Source organism: Vulpes lagopus, chromosome 1 (assembly GCF_018345385.1).
Source record: "Vulpes lagopus strain Blue_001 chromosome 1, ASM1834538v1, whole genome shotgun sequence".
Lineage (NCBI taxonomy): Eukaryota > Metazoa > Chordata > Mammalia > Carnivora > Canidae > Vulpes > Vulpes lagopus.
This window is the reverse complement of record NC_054824.1, coordinates 157203904-157218765: the sequence shown is the minus strand read 5'-3', so window position 1 is coordinate 157218765 and position 14862 is coordinate 157203904. Positions and strand designations below refer to the sequence as shown.

General features: G+C 39.3%; 1 protein-coding gene across 1 annotated transcript in view; it reads left to right on the top strand.

The window, feature by feature from the left end:
* The window catches only part of F5 (coagulation factor V), a 71002-nt gene that overhangs the window by 4856 nt on the left and 51284 nt on the right, over window positions 1-14862 (top strand). The window contains 1 exon segment of the mRNA XM_041752793.1: window positions 4136-4258. Coding sequence (XP_041608727.1) covers window positions 4136-4258 — 123 coding nt within the window.

Below are 14862 nucleotides of genomic sequence, written 5' to 3'. Positions count from 1 at the left end.
TTTGTAGTTGTGGGCAGAAAGTTGAAGGATCTCCTGTCCTCTGAAACAGAGTCTCTTCATTTTCATAGCTCCAGCTCCAAGCTTAGTATGTACAACAGATACTTAACTATTTCATTAAATTAAATTGTAGGTAGGTAAAGGGAAAATGAACTGGGAAGCATATTCATTAGGCCTGGGAAATAGAGGAATTGGGCAGGTGTTTGAGAGCCTTACCTTTTGTGGCTTTGACCAAGTTAACTGAATTTCAATGTCTGGGCTGTGTAAGGCACTGTGCTGAGTACCATAAGTGCTGGAAAGGCCAGTGCCAGGCTGGAGACTATTTTCTGAACAGGAAGGAATTGTTGATAGTTTTTAGAGAGGAGAGCCACTGTAATCAAAATCCTTTGAGGGCAGCCAGGTGGCTCAGCAGTTTATCGCCACCTTCAGCCCAGGGCATGATCCTGGAGACCCCGGATGGAGTCCCACATTAGGCTCCCTGCATGGAGCCTGCTTCTCCCTCTGCCTCTCTTTCTCTCTCTCTTTGTGTGTGTCTCTCATGAATAAATAAATAAAATCTTTAAAAAAATCCTTTGAGATGATTACCTTTTGTAGAAATTTCCAGCTTTAGTCTCATTAATTAGAAGTAGACCTTGGTCATAAATTTATGTTTAAGCCCTGTGTCCTTAAAAATCACCTGTCAACTCCTGTGTATCTCATAACACATTTGTTTTATGTGAACTCTGAGGCATTTTAATACCATTTTTAAGCAGCTTCCTCCTGAACTCCCAAAGTTACTTAACTATGAATCCCTGAAAGGCAAGGGTAGTATTTTATTCATCTTTGTATCACTACAGTAGCTGAAACAGTGAGTCAAATCTGAGGTAAAGCCTAAGAAGCTCCAGGTTGAAACACTGCCATTGACTCTGTGACTTGCTCCGTTCCCCAGCCTGGTTCTAGGTCATTGGCACCTTTCCCCTATTTCTTGCTCCCCTACTGGATTGTGTGATTCTAGCTGAACCCCAAACAAGTCATGTGACACTTCTGCAGTATGAGCCCAGAAGTCACTGTAACGAGAGTAGGGGTGAACTTATAGGACTAGGGGTCTGAATGTGCCTGTCTGGGGAGGTTTGCACACATGTGGACAGGTGGAGGGGCTGGGCTTATTTTAAGAATCCTGTCTGGGGCTTTGAAATGACTAGTGTTGACTTTCTGAATTTCCTCAAGGAAGGTTATGAAATGTTTGCCCCTGAGGGGTTTTAAAATAGCTACAACAATGGGCTGCCCTGTTTTCTGTAATGCGTTATTCACCTGAACACAGGGGATTGGATTAGCTGACTTCATGTTGTCCTTTTCAACTCCAAAACTGCATGAAATTGGGTACACACTGTGCTACCTTCCTGGGGCCTCAAGATAGGCAACTCCTTCCCTGGCTGCAGTGCCTGGCACAGAGGAGGGGTGGGGAGGGTCCCAGGCCATCTGGCTGATAGAGGCTGATGAAGCTCAGGCAACATTCAGGCATGTGTTTGCCCACATGTGGGAAGGTAATTGGTTTGTATTTATGAAAACATCCCTTTGTTTTGCCCTAATTCCAAAGGAACAGAAAGGAGAGGCAAATAAATGCTTCAAACGATTCATTGCAGCAAGAGGTCTTATTAGGTTAAATAACTTAGGAGACTTATCCTGGGCACCGGGCATTTGTAGCCATGTGATGCCAACAAACAAATCACCTGAGCAAGGCCACCATGGCAACTAAATGCAGTGCACACAGTGACAACAGAGTCAGCACTCTTTTGGGCTCTCAGGCATCCCCACTGGGAATAGCCAGCAGGGGCTTCCATTAGGAGGTAGAACTAAGGGTAACAGCCAGAAGAGAGAGGTCAGCTAGTGGAGTTAGATGTGGCCAGGAGTCAAAAATGGTGTAGAAATTGGAACCATTTCAGGAAAGGGGGTGGTTCTGAACTTGCTCTGTGCAAGATGGTAGAGAAAGCTTTGGTTCAAGAGTCCAGAGACCGGAGTCCTAACCCCAGCAATGCCACGCAGTGATTGACTGACCTTGAACAAGCCACCCTCCCTGCCTCCACATCCCAGGTTTTGTAACTATCTCTAAAATGAGAATTGAACACTGTGACCTCCCCAGTCCTGTGCAGAGCTAACACAAAAACAAACAAAAGCTCCAGGCACAAGATCAGTATAAACTCTAGGACTGGGAGTTCAGGGAAAGGAAAAAAACTGCAGGTAGAAGATAGGAGTAGAGAAAGAGGGCTTCTCCCCCATCTGTTTATAAGGGTCCTTGATTACATTGTCCCCCAACCCTGGATAATAATCTAGGAAACTCTCCCATCCAACATCCTTACCTTAGTCGTCACATCTGCAGAGCCCCTTTGGCCATGCCAGGTAGTGTATTCACAGATCCCAGGAATTACGATGTGGACATTCTGGGGAGCCATTACTCTGCCTCTGATATCCACCAAACAAAACTCTCCTGCAGTGTCATCATTTCAGAGAATGGTACCCTCCTACACCCAGCCCCCCAGCCAGAACATCACCAGCCATCCATGGCAACTTGGTCTCCCTCATCCTCCACCCGTATCCCATCCATCAAATCCTGACAGTTTGATCTCCTAGTAGATCTCTAGTATGTTCTTGTCACTTCCATTACTATAACCTTACACTAAGTCACCACCATTGCCCCCTGGAGCCTTTTATCTATTCTCTCTGTATCCACTCTGAGCTCTTCCCAGCTTATCCTCCACCAATGCAGCCAGAGATTTAAAACCCAAATCCATGTCTCACCTCTGCTAAAAACTCTTTAATGGCTTCCAGATACTCTTAGAGGCAAAACTCTAAAAGGTCTAGAAGGCCCTACATGATGGGGCCTCTGATCATGCCTTCAGCCTCACTTTCTGCCTCTCTATCTTATCTGTTAAACTTCACCTTCACTGTGGCCATCTGTCAGTTTTCTTAATAAGCCAAGTTTTATAGTGCCACAGGCCCTTTGTACAAGCTAATCCCAATCTCTGAAATGGCCCTGGTATGCACTATGCCCACATAGTGGTAGCTCCGTGGTAGCTCCTACCATATATTTATCCCCAACTAGTGAGTGCTCTTTAAGGAGAGGAACAATGTCTTATTTATCCATGTGGCCCCAGGATTTAGCACAATACGTGTCCTGTAGTAAGTGAAACTTCATTCTTGATTTCTGCACCTCTAAACTGCTGTCCCAGTGTATTCCACATTGAAGTAACTGATAACATTGTTTACCCCATTGCTCAGATTAAAAAACCTCAGGGTCATCCTTGATTTCCTTCTCTCACATGTCACGTCCAACCCATCAGCAAATCCAGCTGACTCTACCTTCAAAATGTCCAGAATTCAACCTCTTCTCACCACTTACTTCACTGCTGCGCATGCTGGCTTGTCTGTACCACCTGCTCCTGTTTCCACCTCCCATCACTACACAGACTGTTTTCTACACAGCAGCTAGGATTTACCTTTTTTTCAGAATGAGCTTTTAAAACACATCAGACCGTGTCTGTCTGCTATACAAAGCCCCGGTGATTTCCCACTTCACCTAGAAGAAAATTGAAAGTCCTCACTATGGCCCATAAAGCCTCACATGAGCCCCTCCTTCATGTCTTCTCACTCTGCCTGCATTGTTTTTCTTACTGTTTTTTGGATACATCAAGTTCACTCTTGCATCAGGGACTGTGAACTTGCTTCAGGGCCAGAGTACCATGGGATTTTCTCCCTCACTTCATTGAGTCTCTGAAATCTCCCACATCAGGGAGTCAGCTGCCTTTCCTCAAGTCACCCCACATAATTGAAAATAAACACCTTTCTTTTCTTGACTGAAGGCAATAATCTCCAAGAAATGACAGGGGTCAGAAGGAGGTAGACATTGGTCAGAACTCCTCCTCTCTCTTGACTTGCTTTGGGCCCAATCCAAGCATTTTTACCTTCCTGTCCTGACCTGACCACATGCAATGTAGAGATGATGAACTGGCAAAGCCTTCTAGAATGAAGACAAACAGGCCAGCCTTAGGACCCGGAGGAACGACAGCTGTCATTCATGGGATTCTCTGCATATCTCTGTGCTTAGCAGCTTCACCTATGATAGTCATGAACACAGATATATTATAAATCCTTGTTTCCATAGGACTTCTTGGGCCTACTCTATATGCTGAAGTTGGAGACATCATAAAAGTTCACTTTAAGAATAAGGCAGACAAGCCCATAAGCATCCATCCTCAAGGAATTAGATACAGCAAATTCTCAGAAGGTAAGAGTAATTTAATATTCCTCTGGCAGCGGAAAATGTACAACTCTAACACCAGTGTCAGATATTTAAAACCAGATCATTAGCGACATGTTAGAGAAATCTTTCCTTCAACAGGTAATTATGAAAATTATTGCCTTTGTAAGTTTCAGAGAGGAAAATGAACAAATTCTGGAGTCATCTAGACTTCAGGTTTTCACTGGGTTCTTGCTCTTTAACACTTGGATAGGCAAATTACCTAGTCTTTCTAAATTCCAGTATGTTCATCTGTAAAATGAGAACACTAGCACATACACATTGCCAAGTGGCTTAAAGCAAGGGTGTCCACAAAATTCTTTTTTTTTTTTTTTTTTTTGTCCACAAAATTCTCTGTGAGAAGGCAGATAATAAGTATGATTGGCTTTGGGATCTCCATTGTAACTACTCAACTCTCTATCTTTTAGTACAAATGCAGTCACAGACAATGTCTAAGTGAATGAGTATGGCTATGTCTCAGTAAAACTTTATTTACAAAAACAGGCAGCTGACTGGATGTAGCCCATAAACCACAGCTTAAAGTAGTGACATAGGACTAGCCTGACAGAGGGCTAGCCCTACAGATAAAGCACACTTAATAAGTGGTATTTTGTGGTAGTGGTGGTGGTCATCGTAGTAGAAGTATTATTAAAATTTTGGACAAAGTGAAATGGTTGAGAACATAAGCTTTGAAGGCAGAGTTAGGTTCAATTTCTAGTTGCATCACTTCTGGTTCTAGGAGCTTAACATCTCTGACCTTTAGTCTTTTCATCTATAAAATGTGAATGGAAATAAATAAATAAATAAATAAATAAATAAATAAATAAATAAGGTCATACCCACCCTATAAGGTTGCTTTGAGTATTAAAATGAGACTGTTTAGGTAGTGTATAAAATATGAATCCTGGAACATGGTAAGCCTTCAATAAACCACAACAATGATGATGACAATAATGGCCAAGATCACAAAGATAAAAGTGACCACATCAGCCACATGACAATAAGTACCTATTGTTGACATCATTCTTATTATTTCCATTATGCTGATGTTCAGACCACAACAAGCACAGTGGAGTTCTCTTAGGAGCTGATAGAAGAAAATTGTATCCACATTGCAATAGATATTGGTATAATAACAGTTTTAAAAAACTTTGGACCTTACATGACTCAAATCCTCTTTCTCCAATATGTTCCAGCCGTAATATCTTTGAAGGGGGCAATTGAGTAAGAAAGTGGTTTACAGTGCAAGTTCTGGAAGTAGACCGTTTAGTGCAAATCATGGCTTACACTTACTAGCTGCGTGACTTTTGAAAAGTTACCTAACCTCTTTGTGCCTCATGTCTCTCACCTGAAAATGAGAATAAGAATCATACCTACCCTATGTCGGTTTGTTTTCATGAAATCTTTGAATAGTATCTAGCATATAATGAACACTTGATAGATATTAGACATGAGGTAAAGTTGATTCTTCAATTGAAATGTGTTCAAATTGTTACATCTCCATTATAAATTTTTAAATGTGTTCAGATAATTTCATATTTATCTGATAATTTATGGATTACAAAGTGAATTTTACATTGATTTTTTTGGTGTGTAGATTAGTAATCAAACTCATTCCAACTAAGGTATATATAACTGATAATAGGTCGATGAACTACCCTTCCCAGGAGTATTTGCATTAGCACTTAATCTTTGGCTTGAGGAAAAACAATGAAGGATTAACTGTGAAATTTCAGGTGTTTTAATGAGCCAATTTGGCAAGACTGAGTGAGGCAGCACGGGCAAGAGTCCTATGTTCCTAAAATCATACAATGGAATAGCAAACAACCATTTAACCTACTTATTAGGCTTCCAGATAACTACATCAAGAATTCAGCAGAGTAAGGCTAGAGGGAAGAACCTCCAAAATGTCACATCCTGGTTCTGTTTCAAATGTGGGAGGAGATAAGGTTCGTGGACTTTGTACTCCAGCTGGGCTGTTTGCACAGGGAACAACAATTGCAACATTATCCCCCCTTCCTCTACTGTGTATTTATTTGTTCTTACACTCCCCCACAGCCAGTAGTCATCTATAAGCGATTGTTTAAGATGCTCCCACCACTTCCACTGGTCACCTGATCATTGCCCCTAATCTCCTAAACCTGAGAACGGTAAATACAAATTGGTGGGGAAAATTAAATTTTATTTTGGAAATGAGATGCAAGCCCTATCTATTTAAGATAGAGTGCCCTTCATGGTGTGACAAGTCTTCTGTTCATTTTAGCATGCTCTCTGCATCAAAATACAGCATCCACTTCTTGCCTGACATTCACCCTGGCCGATAGCCTTCCTCTATGGTTTAAACTATTTGGGGCAGGGTGGAAATCAATTAACCATATACTGAGCCAGCTACATGAGGATCCAGATTCCTTTTTTGCAAATGTAGGTATTTGAGAGATGGATGGTGGGAGGTTGAGACAGTATGATAGGCCTAAGGCAGGACTCAGTCCTTGCCTCTGTGGCTGCTTGATCTAACTAGTCAAAGATCCAACCTTGACAGCAATCCTACTTCTCTGGTAATTAATCCTTGAGCCCACCAAAGATTTGGATACCTACTCTCATCAGCTAGAAGGAAAAGATAGCCATAGAAATAATGCTGGCTTTAAAGCCAGAATGGCCTGGCTTTAAATTTGGGAAATATTCTTTACCACTCACCCTTAGTTTTATATCTGTGAGATGGGCGAAATTCCTCCCATTGAAGGTTATTGTGAAAAAAAAAAAAAAGAAAGTTATTGTGGAGATTAGTCATAATATATGTAAAGTTCTTGGCACATGGTTGGTAGACAATGTTAGTCACTGTTGTTATGGTTATTTCATGGCTCTTCATGATTCGAACATTAAAATTTGTTTCCAGTAGCTTAGATTGAGGGAAGGCCTTGGCCTTGGAAAGTGCTCATCATTTTATTTGTACTTGGATGAAATAAAACTCTCTCATAGAATTTAGACACCACAATGAACTAAAATTGTGCAGAAAACCTCACTTATCCAGACACAAAGGAATGAGTCATTTTGAATCATTACATTTTCCAGATAGCCAGGGGTTTACTTGTTTAAGTGTCTAAGATATTTTTCAATCACTTCAGATATATGTTATACTTCCCCAGACTCTTTAAACAGAAGATGAGAAATAAAACTCTAATCTCTTTCTAAGCCATTACTTCTAATCTACTGTGAGGTTTTATGAACAACCACAAATGTTAGAATTATGTGCAGTCTAAGTAAACCAATTCAAAATGAAGGTCTACATTATTGTATATGGTACTTTACCATATACAATACCCATAGACATATGGGTAAAGACCCTGAGCTTCCATTCATGTTTGTTTGTTTTTTAACATCTATTTTGGTTGCCCAGAAGCCTTGTTGCTTTTTCAAATTCTTGGCTATGCTTTAGTTAGGAGATGGTTAGAAATCTGAGTTCTGGCCAGGAAAGATGCCACTCAGTGTGGAAGTCTCATGCTGGCCTTTCATCCATAAATTCGCAGCACCTGACATAAAAGATAGGTTGTAGCTTGGTGTTGCCAAACCAATACCAGTTGTACCCCTCCCCAGGTGTGCCTGGGAGATACCTCACTAGTACACAGGGCGAAGATGAGTAACCATTCAACAGACTGCACAAATCACGATTTGTAAAAATACTTGGAAGAGCATTTCCTTTAGTCATGTATTTATATATACATTCCTTTAGTCATTTATATATATATATATATATATTTAAGATTTTATTTATTTATTCATGAGAGACACAGAGAGAGAGGCAGAGACACAGGCAGAGAGAGACGCAAAATTTGGGACTTTTTCTGGGACTCCAGGATCATGCCCTGGGCCAAAGGCAGAGGCTCAACCCCTGAGCCACACAGGCGTCACTGTAGGAATATATTTTTAAACATGGAAATAAAATATCTACAGCTATACCTAATCACTTAAATACTTTCTATCACTAAGCATTTCAATTTCAGGCCAAAATCTCAGAAACTGTAGCTCACATGCACCGAACTGTTTGTAATGATGCACCATTGAGCAAATTTTGTTCTTCAATAAGATTTTGTAGCTGATTTGGTCAATTAACTTTAAAGTTTTGTTTCAGAGTGAATCTTAATATTATTCTTTTATTTTCTTTATATTTTCACTTATATATGTGTGTTGCATTATGACACAAAATTAATTTTATAATATTTAGCTGTCGACTAGCAAGCCAACTCTGAACAAAATAGAAATAAATAGATAAGGGGAGAGAAAGAGAGATAAACGCATTTATAAAAACACCAGAGATTGTTTTTTGCATCTAGTTGCCAAATTCTCTACATGAAAACTTAGTCTTTTGGGTTTTTCCAAAGCATTCTAATGCTTGACATAATGTGGGCAATGATATGTTTCACTTTTTGTCTGAATATTTTGGCTTTCTACAGACACTTCTTTGAATATATGATAAGTACTCCAAACAAACTATAGTGGCTGATATAATAATTCTCATAAACCTCAAAAATGTGAACTCCCTTTCGAAAGAGACTTGCAGGGCACTTGGGTGGCTCAGTGGTTGAGTGTCTGCCTTTGGCTCAGGTTGTGATCCCAGGGTAGTGGGATAGAGTCCCACATAGGGCTCACTGCAGGAAACCTGCTTCTCCCTCTGCCTATGTCTCTGCTTCTGTCTATGTCTCTCTTGAATAAATAAATAAAATCTGAAAGAAAGAAGGAAAGAAGAAGAGAGAAGAAAGAAAAAGAAAGAAAGAAAGAAAGAGAAAGAAAGAAAGAAAGAAAGAAAGAAAGAAAGAAAGAAAGAAAGAAGAGAAAGAAAGAAAGGAAGGAAGGAAGGAAGAAGGAAGGAAAGCAAGACAGGCAGACTTGCCTGCCCTGTGCAGAAGAATCTGTTTCCTTGGAAAACATCAGCATTCTCCTTTGGCCATTACCTAAATTACAGCTTCTAAAAGAAGGCTCTGAGTCTTTGAATGAAAACTGAAACACTCACTAAGTTAGAGAGGAAAGGATCTGTTAAAAAAAAAAAAAAAAAAAAAAGAGTAACAAGCGAGGATCTCAAGAATGAGCACCCTAATGAGTGACCAAAGTGGATCTTTATGTAACTTTCCCGAAGCTTGTACACGCAACATATTACATTTGAAAAAAAAAAATACTGACAGCTTTTTGGCAACTAATTGGTTTATGGTGACAAGTAAACAAATTGCAATGCTGACTGAGCAGGAAGTGAAGAGACTTGAGTAAATATAAAATAAAGGGTTACCCTTGTGTGAAGAATCTACTCTCATAAGAAACCGATAAAGACTTCTTGTGCTCTAGCACAATAGTCTTTCCTGCCTGTTTCTCCTTTCTTCAGTTAAGAGCTGAAAATTTATTTTTTAAAAAAGATTTTATTTATTTATTCATGAGAGACACACACACACACAGGAGAGAGAGAGGCGGAGACACAGACAGAGGGAGAAGCAGGCTCCATGCAGGGAGCCTGAAATGGGACTCGAACCCGGGTCTCCAGGATCACGCCCTCGGCTGAAGGCGGCACTAAACCCCTGAGCCACCCGGGCTGCCCTGAAACTTTTATTTTGATTACAAAGTTAAAACCAGATTAACCAAAAATGCATTTCAAAAATGATTCCTCTAAGTAACAGTTTGTATTTCATGCCTCATATTATCAAAGTTGCAAAATCAAAGATACAACATGCCTGTTTTATTCTAGACTAAATGTAAGATTAAATACTTTGAAGTGAAAAGAATAAAAATGTTAAAATTATCCTGAAATTATCTCATCAGAATCCTCACTCAGTGTCATTAGAGAATCTTTCCCCATGGACAAAGTTGTTCACTATTCATTTCAAGATGCTCATAATTCACCTTTCACGTAGTATAGTAAACTTAATTAAAACCATTCATTCAATTATTTGAGATTTTATCTTGTATGTAACTTCATATTCCTATTCTTTTCAAATGAATATGAAATTATCAATAATGTATTTTGGTCAACTAGACAGAATTTTCTTAATTTTTAAAAATTTATTTGAGAGAGAATACAAGTGGCGTGGAGGGGCAGAGGGAGAAACAGACTCCTCACCAAGTGGGGAGCCTGAGGCGGGGCTTGATCCCAGGACTTTGAGATGGTGACCTGGGCTGAAGGCAAACACTCAACCTGAGCCATCCACGCGCCCCTAGACAAACATTTAAAAACTGTTGTTTGTTCAAATAAAACTGGATATGAAACCCTGACCATTTAAAAATAACTTTGATATCATCTGAAAATCAGTCACACTGCTATATCTACTATGTGTTAAATTAAAGCCTTTTAGGTGATCCTTAGGTATTTATATTGTTTTGTTCATAATATGATGCACAATGTGTTCTAACTGTGGCTTCTCCACTGAAGTGGCCCTAGAAGAAATCTAGAGGTGAAACCCATCACAACAAAGGCACCAGCATGTACACTACTGTGAACTGAGCTGTGAGCCCCTCAGGGTCTTACCAACTTCTTTCTATTTGTGGCCAGGACCTCCCACAGAGCCTGGAACATGATCATGATGATGATGGTGATGATGATGATTTCTGAACTGAGGGACTGAGGAGTGGATTAGAAAGTAGAGCCTACACATTATTTTCCCCTTGTTCTGAAATTTATTAATTTTGCTGGTGATTGTGAGCAATTACCGATCTTATTACCAGTTTTTTTTTTTTTATGATAGTCATACAGAGAGAGAGAGAGAGAGAGAGAGAGAGAGAGAGAGGCAGAGACGCAGGCAGAGGGAGAAGCAGGCTCCATGCACTGGGAGCCTGACGTGGGATTCGATCCCGGGTCTCCGGGATCGCGCCCTGGGCCAAAGGCAGGCGCCAAACCGCTGCGCCACCCAGGGATCCCTTATTACCAGTTTTACCACATTTAGAGTAGATATGTCAGCACCTCTAATCTTTCTCACGTGTTGAGAGAACTCAACGGCACTTAGACCCATCTTATCAGAGGTAAAACACAAAGGAAAGAGGCTGTATCAATTGCAAAGTGACTGAGAAAGAAAATAGTCAACATACTAAAATACATTGTGACTGGCTGCCATAGCATTGGTTTGGAGCCAGACATTTTATATATGTTTTTTACTCCTCATAACCCATCAAAAACAATAATGTTATTGCTAGAGATATATTGTTACAAATAAGAAAAGTGAGGCTAAAAGGGAGGTTAAGAAACTCCCAAATTCACACAGTCAGCAAGTGATACAATGATACAACCAAGAAATTTCAACTCTGGCCTCTCCCACAACCTAATGGGAGAAAGTATCATTTATTACAAAATCTCACAAATATTTAATTAAAAGTTATAATGAATATTATATGTATTTAGGAATACTATTATATATATATACTATTATATATATGTATATGTATATATATATATATATATATATATATATTAAACTGGCATTAGGCTGATGTCTGAAGGATTATTAGCATGCACTTATCCAGAGAAAGAGGAAGAACTTCAAAGTTATCTCTCACCCTACAAAGAATATCACATTTTGTCTTTTTGAGAGCTTATGAAGGCAATGGAAAGAATGCCACTTTCTACTACAGGAATTTCCTGTGATGTTTTAACAGTTGGAACAGTGGAAGCATGTCCAGGAACATCATTTTCTAACTTCATGAGACCAAGAAGCAGGAAACACTAAAAGCCATCATGCTTGATTCGAGATAACTTTAGTCAACAACTTGCTATGCCAGGTCCAGTCAATAGACAAAGTTTGACCTGAGAGGGCAACTATTCTTATCAGATCTGTTTGTTCTTTGCTTCCAAAGCTATTTTGTAACTTTCCAGAGATAATTCTTCCTGTTTATTAGCAGAGATTCTTCCTTATAAATTCTTTTTTTTCTTTTCAATTTAGACTGAAATAATATTTCTCTCAGGAAGTTGTCAATCTTTTAACATTTCTCAACTCGTAATGATTTTAATATGCAGATCCTTTGATCATCAGAGTGAAAGTTCAGCCTATGGTAAATACTGGTTATCAGTGCCAAACTATCTGTGAGGGGAAAAAAGATACAACGGAATCCTATGTTAAGCTTTTCACTAGCACAAGGGTCACAACTCAGATGTCTATAGCAGTCAGGAGGCTAATTCAGTGGGAAAAAAATGTGTCCTTTAGGGACTGGGAATCACAGAGCCACTGTCCTATCTCAAGAGGATAGCCAGGACTCAGGACAGGCAAATTCTATGCAGGAATTTGGTCCAGTGTCGTAAGACCTCCACATTTTAGTTGTTGTTGCTGTTTTAGAGAAGATAGCAACTCAGATTCTTACATAATATTTCCATAATGTTAATGTTGGCATTTAATTATTTGTAATACCATGCAATCCTAACAAAACACCTGTAAGCTAGGACTTGATAACCTTGATTCAAACCTATAGGACCTTAAATCTTAGGAATTCAGTAAACACTCAGTAAGCACTTTCTCCATGCTAGGCACTATGAAAGGACCAGAGATATTAACACAAATACAATCCAGCACCTGCCTTTGAGTTGCTCACATTCTGGTGACAGAAATGTGTATGTTGCAAATAGCTATGATCTATTAGGAAAAAACAAAATCAACCATATAGGGCCACATATATTTAATTATAAATTATGATGGGTGCTGTAAAAGAAAAAATATGTAGCACAATTAGAGATCAGAAAAGGAGTAGGCTTGCATTTAAGGTGACATCTAAAGGATGAGCACACATTTATCCAAAGGAAGACAGCGAGGAAGAACATTCTAAACAGAAGGAGTCATATCTGTAAAGACCCTAAAGCAGGATGGAATTTGGCTTGTTTGGAGGAACTAAAAGGTGGCCCAAGAGTGTGGTACATAGTAAACAAGGGGGAAAGTCACATAACATGAGAATGGAGCAAGAAGCAGGGGTAGATTATACATGGACTTATGGTCCATCTTCAGAATTTTGTGAAAGAAGAAGCTATTGTCAAGATTTTAAACAGGAATATGGCAAAGTAAGATCTGGAGTTTTAAGGGATCATTCTGTATACAAGTTGGGAAATGGATTAGGAGAGTACTTTTTGTACCAGAACCCCAGTGACCAGTTAATAGGCTAATTCTGGAGTCTAGTTTTATCCTAGGGTGATGGTATTAGAGCTACAGAGAAGAATGCAAACTTAGGATATATTTTGGTGGTAATAGGTCACCATTAGAGTACAAAATGTGCACAGATAAAAGGTATGGAGGGAGATGACACTGTATAGGAAAACTTATGAATGACTTCAACTGCCATAGCAACAAACTTGGACTTTATCCTATGGGTAAGGCAATGCTCCTGAAGTTTTTCAGAAAGAGTTAACACAGTTGGATTTATGTTGAGAAAATAGTAACCTGATTTAGTCTTCTGCCTCATTGGTGATGGATGCATGTACTCTATTTCTCACTCTCATCTGGAGAGCCCAAGCATATGCTGATGGCATTCAAGCTCACATGAGTGCTTGTGAGTGGATTAGATTTTCCTGATGATGTGCAATTAGACAAGAGTAGCTGACATTGCTGCAATATAAAATATTCTATATAGAAATTTAGCATCTCACACTTTGGCTTCTGGAAATGAGGTATCAGATTCACTCCTTTGCTTAACTAGACAGACAAAATATATGAAAGAGTAGTTTTCAGACACTGAACAACAGACAGTATGAGAGAACGCTCCATGGGAGAAGAATAACAAATGAAGTAGGTCCTAGGTATACCCAAGCTCCCTGCATAGAGAGGGTTTTCAGGGCATAGCACAATAAGGGTCAACAGTCTTTTGAGTTAAGGAACCATAGTTTAGGCTTTTGGTAGGCAAAAGTGGCTGGATTTGTAGGACAGAATCCTGAAGAGGACGGTACAGACACAGAGAAAGCGTTTTTGAGAATCTACACAGATGTCCTATCGAGTCTTCAACTAAGCGGTGATCTGCACATGCATATGAGGAAAGTATTGAAAGAAAGGAAGAAACAGGCAGAACAGTCCCTAGACCACACACATAAAAATAGTTTATTGTTCCCATCATCAAATATGGGAAGGCCTCCTAATAAATGGGCAATGAGTAGAGGTAGAATCAACAGAAGGCACAGGAATTAGATAAAATTGGTCTAGACTGCACACTACTCAAAAGGTGACAAAGCCTTAAAAAAAAAGACTTGAAAGTATCAAATCAATTCCGTGTCTCTCAACTATGTGCCAGCATAAAATTCAATACTAGTTACAAGAATGCAACAAAATCCAGCAATCAACATGTAAAACTCACAATGTTAATAAAAATTAACAAGCATTAAAAGAAGCAGAAAAAGTACTACCCATAATCAAGAAGAAATTAAGTAATCAATAGAAATAGAATCAGAGATAAAAGAAATGGTGGAACTGGCAGGCAAAGATATTAAGACAACTATTATAAGCATTCTCCATATGCTCTAGAGCATGATGAGGAGAGAGACAGAAGACATAAAAACACATAAATGGAAACTCTACAGATGAATATAATAGCTGAAGTGGGAAGTACACCGGATGAAATTAACAGCCCTGTAAAAGAAAACATTAGAGAATATTATA